Source organism: Embiotoca jacksoni, unplaced genomic scaffold (genome assembly GCF_022577435.1).
Source record: "Embiotoca jacksoni isolate LCO1_2020_lvr unplaced genomic scaffold, fEmbJac1.0.p SCAF_60, whole genome shotgun sequence".
Lineage (NCBI taxonomy): Eukaryota > Metazoa > Chordata > Actinopteri > Embiotocidae > Embiotoca > Embiotoca jacksoni.
The window spans coordinates 1,612,039-1,622,963 of NW_027185415.1; the positions used below are offsets into that span (position 1 = coordinate 1,612,039).

Sequence of the window (10,925 nt, forward strand, 5' to 3'; positions counted from 1 at the left end):
GTTCTGACGGCAGCGTGACATATTTCATTCATAATCTCAGAAAAATAAGAAGTGAATCACATAATCCATCTGAATGATGGAAGGATGTGCTGGAAAACAAAAACAATCGTTCATGACGTTTTAGTTTAATCATTTCAGACCAGACTGATGGGGCAAATAAGAAATACATATAAAAATTAAATAAATAAATTGGCTTATTGTCATATGCGTACAAGTACGCCCATAAGGCTTCACAAGCTTTCTGTTGTCGGATGATATCAGAAAAAATAAAACAAAGAATAGAATTCATATCAAAAATTTACTGGGGAAAGACACCAATCTCTGAGCTCCACAGAAGACCGTCTCACTCCACAGAGGACGTCTCACTGTCAGCACGGGATCTCCTCTGATTGGTGATGTCATTTTTCAGAGAGACCTGATTGGTCAGTCGGCGGTACTTTTGTATGTTTTGATCTGAAACCGTGAACACAACCTGCTCCGGAGCCGGTTATCTCTGCAGCATAAGTTAAACCCGGAGTTTTACCTCAATAACCTTTGTAGTACAGACCTCAGTTCCCCTCACAGACCAGTCGAGAGGTTTGGACACGTGTTAAATTTAAACACTTTAAGACTCTAAGAGTTCTCTGGAAGAAAAAGTTACAGTGAACCCTTTAAAGTGTAATATCCATTTTAAGACTCCATAAAGATGCGGGGAGATGAAGCCGTCTCCTGGTCAGAAGCCCAAAGCATGCTGGGTAAGGCTGCAGCCAGCAGCATGACAATTAAAGTGCTCATTTGCTTTGGTTAGATTCTCATCCAGTCAGTGTGTCACCTGCAGTTGATGGAGGTCCCTGAAGGTAACACCCAACACACACATGGTGATGGAGGCCGAGACCGTCCAACCAGCAGCTGTTTGTTAAAAGAATCTGATGTGTGTGCGTGTGTGTGTGTGTGTGTGTGTGTGTGTGTGTGTGTGTGTGTGTGTGTGTAATGGTTCGTGTTGCTGTTGTGAAGGCCGTGTGATGTGAGGTAAAAATATTGTGAATCAGGCTGATGATGATTGGGTCAACTGGTCCTCTTTAGATGACTGAAAGACGTTGTGTGTGCTGACGCTGTCCACTGCAGGACGTCACTCAGCCCCTGAGCAGGCACAGCTGCAGACCTCCATCTACTGCAGGGACCCACTTACTGTGGAGGAGGAGCTCATTCACTCAACACTCACTGACAGATTTCATCAATCTGAAAAAACAAAACAAACCCAGACATGACTGAAATGATAAATCTGTAAAACTGAAGGTCTCTTGTTGTCTTGTTGTTGCCCCTGATGTCCTCCTGATTCCCTTCGTGGGTCCTCAGTACTGAACCAGAGAGAACACCTGGTGTGGTTTCAGTTTGTCGGCACCGTTCAGCTCTTTGAGCTGGATGACCACCAGGTAGCCCAGAATGTCAGCCTGCTGCTTCCTCATCAGCTCAGAGGCTGCAAACAGGGTCCCTGCAACACACACACACACACACACACACACACACACACACACACACACACACACACACACACACACACACACACACACTTTAAAATAAAATCATCACATTCCATCATAAAACATCGTGAACTGAGATGTAGTCCAGAGGATGAACTTCCACAAAGCTTTCACAAAGAACACCATCTGGAGTCTCTGATTTTAGAGTGCAAACAGGAAACAGCTGAAGCTGCAGCTGTCTGAGCACCGATGGGTTTGTTAGTCCTGAACTGAGAGGTTTGATATCAGGAGGCAGCAGAAAGAGACAGACCAACAAACACCTGGTCAGTGCTGCTGGACTTTACTGTTATTTTAGGGGAACATTATTAGGACGGTGATGTGCACCTACGTAGACGGATGTTCCACAGATGATGGGAAATAACTCGATCATCACTGTGAACATCAATCAGGTCCGTTTCTTTCTACTACTGATGAGAAGCAGATCTGATCTCTTACCTCCAGTAGCCAGAAGGTCATCGATGAGCAGTACCTTCTGTCCCGGAGCCACTGCGTCCTCCTGGATCTCTACCTCTGCCTGCAGGACCAGAACCGAGACTCTTAACAGGCGGCTCACATGTGACGTTAACATCCGGCCCAGCGATCCGATCAGAAGCGGTCAGATAAAAGTTCAGGTGTGAACACAGCCGGGAGCATCGATATGACTCAGACCGTGTATCTGAGGTTATTTGTCGTGTTTTGATCTCTGATTGTACAACTTATGACATCACGGTGTAATCCAGGACGGTCCGATCAGTGTCCTGTATGTCTCAGACGGAACCAGGACGAAGCTGGTCGCTGATCTAACAAGTATGAAGTCGTTTATCTAAAAGGCTGAAATATCTAATCATTAACCTCCCGATGTCTCTCTGAGCCACTTATTGTTCTGTCTGCAACACCAGTGAGAGTCCAGGATGATTAACACAATCTTCAGAGTGTGTGTGTGTGTGTGTGTCCTCTACCTTGCTGTACTCCAGATCATACGCCACAGACACAGTGGCTCCGGGCAGCTTGCCTTTCTTTCTGACCAGAACAAAGCCGACACCGAGCCTCTGGGCGAGCAGCGGCCCGAACAGGAAGCCACGAGCATCTAAACCTACACACACACACACACACACACACACACACACACACACACACACACACACACACACACACACACACACACACACACACACACACACCATCAGGGAGAGGCGGACGGTCCTCCCAGGATCTGAACAGCTGACTGAGCCTGAACTGCTGGTTTGTGCCTCCTCGGGGAAAGAAGCCCGGTTCACATCAGAAGCTCTGTTCTCACCTACGATCAGATCCACCTGCTGGTGGTTGCTCCTCACGTGTTCTTCAAACAGGTCGATGACTGCAGTGAGAGCAGCTGCATCCTTCAGGATGGGACAAATATCTCTGCAGGAGTCACATTAGATGGCTCCATATCAACATTAGATTCATTAATACAGTATTTCTGATTCTGAACATTACTCTAACATCAGTCAGTCTGAAATCACAACAACCATCAACACCGTGATGCAGCCGTTTGTCCTGAGGACTGAACCAGGAGAAGAAGACCAGGAGTTCATCGGAGTTGTCAGTTACCAGCAGCTCAGATCAGAAAAACATCAAGTTTAAACAGCAAAGACACACGTGGACATCGGCTGCTGGAGGAGACTGAGAATCAGACCGTCCCACTGCAGAGAAACCACGGCTGAGGAAGACCGAGACGAAGAAGAGAAGTGGTGGACCGAGACACACCAGGAGGAGACATCAGACCAGAGGAGACATCAGACCAGAGGAGACCTGGACCGCTTCCTGATATATGAACCAATCAGTCTCTCCGTCCTTTCTGTCTTAGATATAGTGTCATCACGAACTGGAGACACCACAGCTGCTGAAGTCCTGACTTCTCTATTCTCTCTAAACCTCCAAACATCACTCGTGTCTCATCTTCCTGGACTCTGAACTGGCTTATCTAGCACAGAGGCAAGTTAACCCTCAAACACTAAAACACCTCTTTAACTTGTGTTTGAGTCACACACCGTTCTGTGTGTGCTGAGCAGAGACACATCGAAAATCAGTGTCCCCGTAGAAAAGTTAGGTGATTTTAAGACACAAATGAAGAGATTAGAATAGAAGAAAACAACTTCTTATTTTGATAAACAAATGAATTTGGATTATTTTGTTTATTAAAAAAACAACTGTTTTTAGATATTTAAATCTACTTTAAGAACTGTTTCAAAATACAAAATTGCTAATTCTAATTGTCTTTGAGTAAAGTTGACTGAACTGATCTTGATGGAGACTCAATAAAGCAAAATAAAATTACAAAGATGAAGATGTGATCAATTAATCACATTTAAATGACAGTATGTATATATAAAGACAGTCTACTTCCTCATGTGAGCTGATCCCATCCTGCATCTGACCTCATCAACATTCAGTGATTAGATCTCTGCTCAATGTGCAGACAGTGTGACTGAGGAGCTGCAGCTGAACTTGGATTGTTTTTAAAGAAACAGAAGCACAGCAGGTGGGCGGAGCTGTGAGGCAACAGTCGGAGGTTCATAGAGATACAGTCGGAGGTTCATAGAGATACAGTCGGAGGTTCTGAGCTACAGTCGGAGGTTCATAGAGATACAGTCGGAGGTTCGGAGCTACAGTCGGAGGTTCATAGAGATACAGTTGGAGGTTCATAGAGATACAGTCGGAGGTTCATAGAGATACAGTCGGAGGTTCATAGAGATACAGTCGTAGGTTCATAGAGATACAGTCGGAGGTTCATAGAGATACAGTCGTAGGTTCATAGAGATACAGTCGGAAGTTCGGAGCTACAGTCGGAGGTTCATAGAGATACAGTCGGAGGTTCATAGAGATACAGTCGGAGGTTTGGAGCTACAGTTGGAGGTTCATAGAGATACAGTCGGAGGTTCACAGAGATACAGTCGGAGGTTCGGAGCTACAGTCGGAGGTTCATAGAGATACAGTCGGAGGTTCGGAGCTACAGTCGGAGGTTCGGAGCTACAGTCGGAGGTTCGGAGCTACAGTTGGAGGTTCATAGAGATACAGTCGGAGGTTCACAGAGATACAGTCGGAGGTTCGGAGCTACAGTCGGAGGTTCATAGAGATACAGTCGGAGGTTCGGAGCTACAGTCGGAGGTTCGGAGCTACAGTCGGAGGTTCATAGAGATACAGTCGGAGGTTCATAGAGATACAGTCGGAGGTTCACAGAGATACAGTCGGAGGTTCGGAGCTACAGTCGGAGGTTCACAGAGATACAGTCGGAGGTTCACAGAGATACAGTCGGAGGTTCATAGAGATATAGTCGGAGGTTCACAGAGATACAGTCGGAGGTTCATAGGGATACAGTCGGAGGTTCGGAGCTACAGTCGGAGGTTCACAGAGCTACAGTCGGAGGTTCGGAGCTACAGTCGGAGGTTCACAGAGATACAGTCGGAGGTTCGGAGCTACAGTCGGAGGTTCACAGAGATACAGTCGGAGGTTCGGAGCTACAGTCGGAGGTTCATAGAGATACAGTCGGAGGTTCGGAGCTACAGTCGGAGGTTCACAGAGCTACAGTCGGAGGTTCACAGAGATACAGTCGGAGGTTCGGAGCTACAGTCGGAGGTTCACAGAGATACAGTCGGAGGTTCGGAGCTACAGTCGGAGGTTCACAGAGCTACAGTCGGAGGTTCATAGAGATACAGTCGGAGGTTCGGAGCTACAGTCGGAGGTTCATAGAGATACCGTGGGAGGTTCGGAGCTACAGTCGGAGGTTCACAGAGCTACAGTCGGAGGTTCGGAGCTACAGTCGGAGGTTCACAGAGATACAGTCGGAGGTTCGGAGCTACAGTCGGAGGTTCACAGAGATACAGTCGGAGGTTCGGAGCTACAGTCGGAGGTTCACAGAGCTACAGTCGGAGGTTCATAGAGATACAGTCGGAGGTTCGGAGCTACAGTCGGAGGTTCACAGAGCTACAGTCGGAGGTTCACAGAGATACAGTCGGAGGTTCGGAGCTACAGTCGGAGGTTCACAGAGATACAGTCGGAGGTTCATAGAGATACAGTCGGAGGTTCGGAGCTACAGTCGGAGGTTCACAGAGATACAGTCGGAGGTTCACAGAGCTACAGTCGGAGGTTCACAGAGATACAGTCGGAGGTTCGGAGCTACAGTCGGAGGTTCACAGAGCTACAGTCGGAGGTTCACAGAGCTACAGTCGGAGGTTCACAGAGCTACAGTCGGAGGTTCATAGAGATACAGTCGGAGGTTCGGAGCTACAGTCGGAGGTTCATAGAGATACAGTCGGAGGTTCGGAGCTACAGTCGGAGGTTCACAGAGCTACAGTCGGAGGTTCATAGAGATACAGTCGGAGGTTCGGAGCTACAGTCGGAGGTTCACAGAGCTACAGTCGGAGGTTCGGAGCTACAGTCGGAGGTTCATAGAGATACAGTCGGAGGTTCGGAGCTACAGTCGGAGGTTCGGAGCTACAGTCGGAGGTTCATAGAGATACAGTCGTAGGTTCATAGAGATACAGTCGGAAGTTCGGAGCTACAGTCGGAGGTTCATAGAGATACAGTCGGAGGTTCATAGAGATACAGTCGGAGGTTTGGAGCTACAGTTGGAGGTTCATAGAGATACAGTCGGAGGTTCACAGAGATACAGTCGGAGGTTCGGAGCTACAGTCGGAGGTTCATAGAGATACAGTCGGAGGTTCGGAGCTACAGTCGGAGGTTCGGAGCTACAGTCGGAGGTTCGGAGCTACAGTTGGAGGTTCATAGAGATACAGTCGGAGGTTCACAGAGATACAGTCGGAGGTTCACAGAGATACAGTCGGAGGTTCGGAGCTACAGTCGGAGGTTCATAGAGATACAGTCGGAGGTTCGGAGCTACAGTCGGAGGTTCGGAGCTACAGTCGGAGGTTCATAGAGATACAGTCGGAGGTTCATAGAGATACAGTCGGAGGTTCACAGAGATACAGTCGGAGGTTCGGAGCTACAGTCGGAGGTTCACAGAGATACAGTCGGAGGTTCATAGAGATACAGTCGGAGGTTCATAGAGATATAGTCGGAGGTTCACAGAGATACAGTCGGAGGTTCATAGGGATACAGTCGGAGGTTCGGAGCTACAGTCGGAGGTTCACAGAGCTACAGTCGGAGGTTCGGAGCTACAGTCGGAGGTTCATAGAGATACAGTCAGAGGTTCGGAGCTACAGTCGGAGGTTCACAGAGATACAGTCGGAGGTTCGGAGCTACAGTCGGAGGTTCATAGAGATACAGTCGGAGGTTCGGAGCTACAGTCGGAGGTTCACAGAGCTACAGTCGGAGGTTCACAGAGATACAGTCGGAGGTTCGGAGCTACAGTCGGAGGTTCACAGAGATACAGTCGGAGGTTCGGAGCTACAGTCGGAGGTTCACAGAGCTACAGTCGGAGGTTCATAGAGATACAGTCGGAGGTTCGGAGCTACAGTCGGAGGTCCATAGAGATACAGTCGGAGGTTCGGAGCTACAGTCGGAGGTTCACAGAGCTACAGTCGGAGGTTCACAGAGCTACAGTCGGAGGTTCGGAGCTACAGTCGGAGGTTCACAGAGCTACAGTCGGAGGTTCATAGAGATACAGTCGGAGGTTCGGAGCTACAGTCGGAGGTTCACAGAGATACAGTCGGAGGTTCGGAGCTACAGTCGGAGGTTCACAGAGCTACAGTCGGAGGTTCATAGAGATACAGTCGGAGGTTCGGAGCTACAGTCGGAGGTTCACAGAGCTACAGTCGGAGGTTCACAGAGATACAGTCGGAGGTTCGGAGCTACAGTCGGAGGTTCACAGAGATACAGTCGGAGGTTCATAGAGATACAGTCGGAGGTTCGGAGCTACAGTCGGAGGTTCACAGAGATACAGTCGGAGGTTCACAGAGCTACAGTCGGAGGTTCACAGAGATACAGTCGGAGGTTCGGAGCTACAGTCGGAGGTTCACAGAGCTACAGTCGGAGGTTCGGAGCTACAGTCGGAGGTTCACAGAGCTACAGTCGGAGGTTCGGAGCTACAGTCGGAGGTTCACAGAGCTACAGTCGGAGGTTCATAGAGATACAGTCGGAGGTTCGGAGCTACAGTCGGAGGTTCATAGAGATACAGTCGGAGGTTCGGAGCTACAGTCGGAGGTTCACAGAGCTACAGTCGGAGGTTCACAGAGATACAGTCGGAGGTTCGGAGCTACAGTCGGAGGTTCACAGAGATACAGTCGGAGGTTCGGAGCTACAGTCGGAGGTTCACAGAGCTACAGTCGGAGGTTCATAGAGATACAGTCGGAGGTTCGGAGCTACAGTCGGAGGTTCATAGAGATACAGTCGGAGGTTCGGAGCTACAGTCGGAGGTTCACAGAGCTACAGTCGGAGGTTCACAGAGCTACAGTCGGAGGTTCGGAGCTACAGTCGGAGGTTCACAGAGCTACAGTCGGAGGTTCATAGAGATACAGTCGGAGGTTCGGAGCTACAGTCGGAGGTTCACAGAGATACAGTCGGAGGTTCGGAGCTACAGTCGGAGGTTCACAGAGATACAGTCGGAGGTTCGGAGCTACAGTCGGAGGTTCACAGAGCTACAGTCGGAGGTTCATAGAGATACAGTCGGAGGTTCGGAGCTACAGTCGGAGGTTCACAGAGCTACAGTCGGAGGTTCATAGAGATACAGTCGGAGGTTCGGAGCTACAGTCGGAGGTTCACAGAGCTACAGTCGGAGGTTCACAGAGATACAGTCGGAGGTTCGGAGCTACAGTCGGAGGTTCACAGAGATACAGTCGGAGGTTCATAGAGATACAGTCGGAGGTTCGGAGCTACAGTCGGAGGTTCACAGAGCTACAGTCGGAGGTTCATAGAGATACAGTCGGAGGTTCGGAGCTACAGTCGGAGGTTCATAGAGATACAGTCGGAGGTTCGGAGCTACAGTCGGAGGTTCACAGAGCTACAGTCGGAGGTTCGGAGCTACAGTCGGAGGTTCACAGAGCTACAGTCGGAGGTTCATAGAGATACAGTCGGAGGTTCGGAGCTACAGTCGGAGGTTCATAGAGATACAGTCGGAGGTTCGGAGCTACAGTCGGAGGTTCACAGAGCTACAGTCGGAGGTTCATAGAGATACAGTCGGAGGTTCGGAGCTACAGTCGGAGGTTCACAGAGCTACAGTCGGAGGTTCGGAGCTACAGTCGGAGGTTCACAGAGCTACAGTCGGAGGTTCGGAGCTACAGTCGGAGGTTCACAGAGATACAGTCGGAGGTTCGGAGATACAGTCGGAGGTTCATAGAGATACAGTCGGAGGTTCGGAGATACAGTCGGAGGTTCATAGAGATACAGTCGGAGGTTCGGAGATACAGTCGGAGGTTCACAGAGATACAGTCGGAGGTTCACAGAGCTACAGTCGGAGGTTCACAGAGATACAGTCGGAGGTTCGGAGCTACAGTCGGAGGTTCACAGAGCTACAGTCGGAGGTTCGGAGCTACAGTCGGAGGTTCACAGAGCTACAGTCGGAGGTTCATAGAGATACAGTCGGAGGTTCGGAGCTACAGTCGGAGGTTCATAGAGATACAGTCGGAGGTTCGGAGCTACAGTCGGAGGTTCACAGAGCTACAGTCGGAGGTTCACAGAGATACAGTCGGAGGTTCGGAGATACAGTCGGAGGTTCATAGAGATACAGTCGGAGGTTCGGAGATACAGTCGGAGGTTCATAGAGATACAGTCGGAGGTTCATAGAGATACAGTCGGAGGTTCATAGAGGTACAGTCGGAGGTTTTTGCAACGAGAACGAGTCGACTTACAGGAAGTACAGCAAACAGATGTCTGTACTAACTGAACAAATACTGTTATTTATCAGGAACAAACATGTCGTGGTGGATGGTACACAAAGAAGAAATAAAAATAAAACTGCTGTCTTATCTTATCTAAAACTTATCTATTAAAGCTTCTGTCCACTCTCCCTGTTTTTCATATAGACTCATTAATAAACAATATGAGCCAATATTACTACAGTCATGTTTATTTATTATCAACATTAAATCACTGGCTTGTTGCTGTAGTAGTTTAATGCATTAAAACGTCTGTCCCTCCACCTGTCCCCCTACCTGTCCCCCTGCCTGTCCCTCCACTTGTCCCCCCACCTGCCCTCCACCTGTCCCCCCACTTGCTCCTCCACCTGCTCCACCACCTGCCCCCCGCCTGTCCCCCCACCTGTCCCTCCACCTGCCCCCCACCCGCTCCCCCACCTGTCCCGCCACCTGCTCCCCCACCTGTCCCCCTACCTGTCCCTCCACCTGCTCCCCCACCTGTCCCGCCACCTGCTCCCCCACCTGTCCCCCTACCTGTCCCTCCACCTGCTCCCTCACCTGTCCCTCCACCTGCCCCCCACCTGCTCCCCCACCTGCTCCCCCACCTGTCCCCCTACCTGTCCCCCCACCTGCCCTCCCTGTCCCCCACCTGTTCCTCCACCTGCCCCTCCACCTGCCCCCGCCTGCTCCCCCACCTGTCCCCCTCCCCCCACCTGTCCCTCCACCTGCCCCCCACCTGCTCCCCCACCTGTCCCTCCACCTGCCCCACCTGTCCCTCCACCTGCCCCCCGCCTGCTCCCCCACCTGTCCCCCCACCTGCCCCTCCACCTGTCCCTCCACCTGTCCCCCCACCTCATCGCACCTTCTCAGCTGGACTGTAACTCTGCTATCTGATAAGCTGTCATTCACTTCACTTCCTGTTTTTCACGTATGAAATATATCAGGAAGACATCCAGGTGTAACAGGAACAGTTTGATTGGCTCCCTCACCTGCAGAGTCCCATTCAACCTGAACTCACCTGTTTCACTGCCTCCTGATCTTATATCCGCCAGTTTGGACCGCAATCTTTTACATTTGATTTCTGGGATCAGAGTCGCTGTTTCCAGGGCAACACGTGCCCGACACACGTCCTGAACCCGAAACGGTCCAAAGCAGGGACGCTCGTGCAGTGAGGTGTACTTGCCACATGGCACGCGGGCGGAGGGATGTTGACAGCTCTACCTCGTGGAGCTCCTCCCGGGCTGCCTGACTATCCCGGGACCGAGCCTGAACTCCGAGACGGGGGCTGGAACGAGTGTCTCACCTGAACAGGACGCCTTTCTTCGGGAAGTCGGGGAAGGCCCGGATGTGCCGGTGAACCAGTTGCAGTTTGGACTCTGAATCTGCTGCCATTGTGTCCGGACTGCTCACCTGACCTCCACTGTCTCTGCGTCCACTTCTTTTACGTCCTCCTCGGAGTCTGCAAACAGACGCTCTACCGCCCTCCTCCGGACTGAAGTGCGCATGCTCCGGTTCCCGCACTTCAGTCCTTGAGTCCATCACTTCATGATTGATTCAAGCCGCACACTAAATAAAACAGTGAAAATATTACAAACAATTGTTTTATTTCAAAGATAATTTTTAAAGGACAAAAATC

General features: G+C 50.4%; 1 protein-coding gene and 1 long non-coding RNA gene across 2 annotated transcripts; one reads left to right on the forward strand and one right to left on the reverse strand.

The window, feature by feature from the left end:
• Positions 1 to 104: 104 nt before the first annotated feature.
• On the reverse strand, positions 105 to 10,738 carry aprt (adenine phosphoribosyltransferase). Its single transcript, XM_069174691.1, has 5 exons — positions 10,593 to 10,738; positions 2,797 to 2,900; positions 2,459 to 2,592; positions 1,956 to 2,034; positions 105 to 1,471 (listed from the first exon to the last, which is right to left on the reverse strand). The coding sequence occupies exons 1-5, from the start codon at positions 10,679 to 10,681 to the stop codon at positions 1,332 to 1,334; spliced, it is 546 nt and encodes a 181-aa protein (XP_069030792.1). The 5' UTR covers positions 10,682 to 10,738; the 3' UTR covers positions 105 to 1,331.
• Positions 6,207 to 6,752, forward strand: LOC138213529 (uncharacterized). Its single transcript, XR_011179530.1, has 4 exons — positions 6,207 to 6,238; positions 6,303 to 6,386; positions 6,451 to 6,514; positions 6,687 to 6,752. It is a non-coding gene; the product is annotated as an uncharacterized lncRNA (long non-coding RNA).
• Positions 10,739 to 10,925: the final 187 nt, after the last annotated feature.

Coding starts and splice junctions, on each gene's coding strand:
- aprt (XM_069174691.1), bottom strand. CDS start 10,681: ATGGCAGCAGATTCAGAGTCCAAACTGCAACTGGTTCACCGGCACATC. Junction 2,901..10,592: donor AAGAAAGGCGTCCTGTTCAG/GTGAGACACTCG, acceptor TGACTCCTGCAG/AGATATTTGTCCCATCCTGA. Junction 2,035..2,458: donor ATGATCTGGAGTACAGCAAG/GTAGAGGACACA, acceptor CTGGTCCTGCAG/GCAGAGGTAGAGATCCAGGA.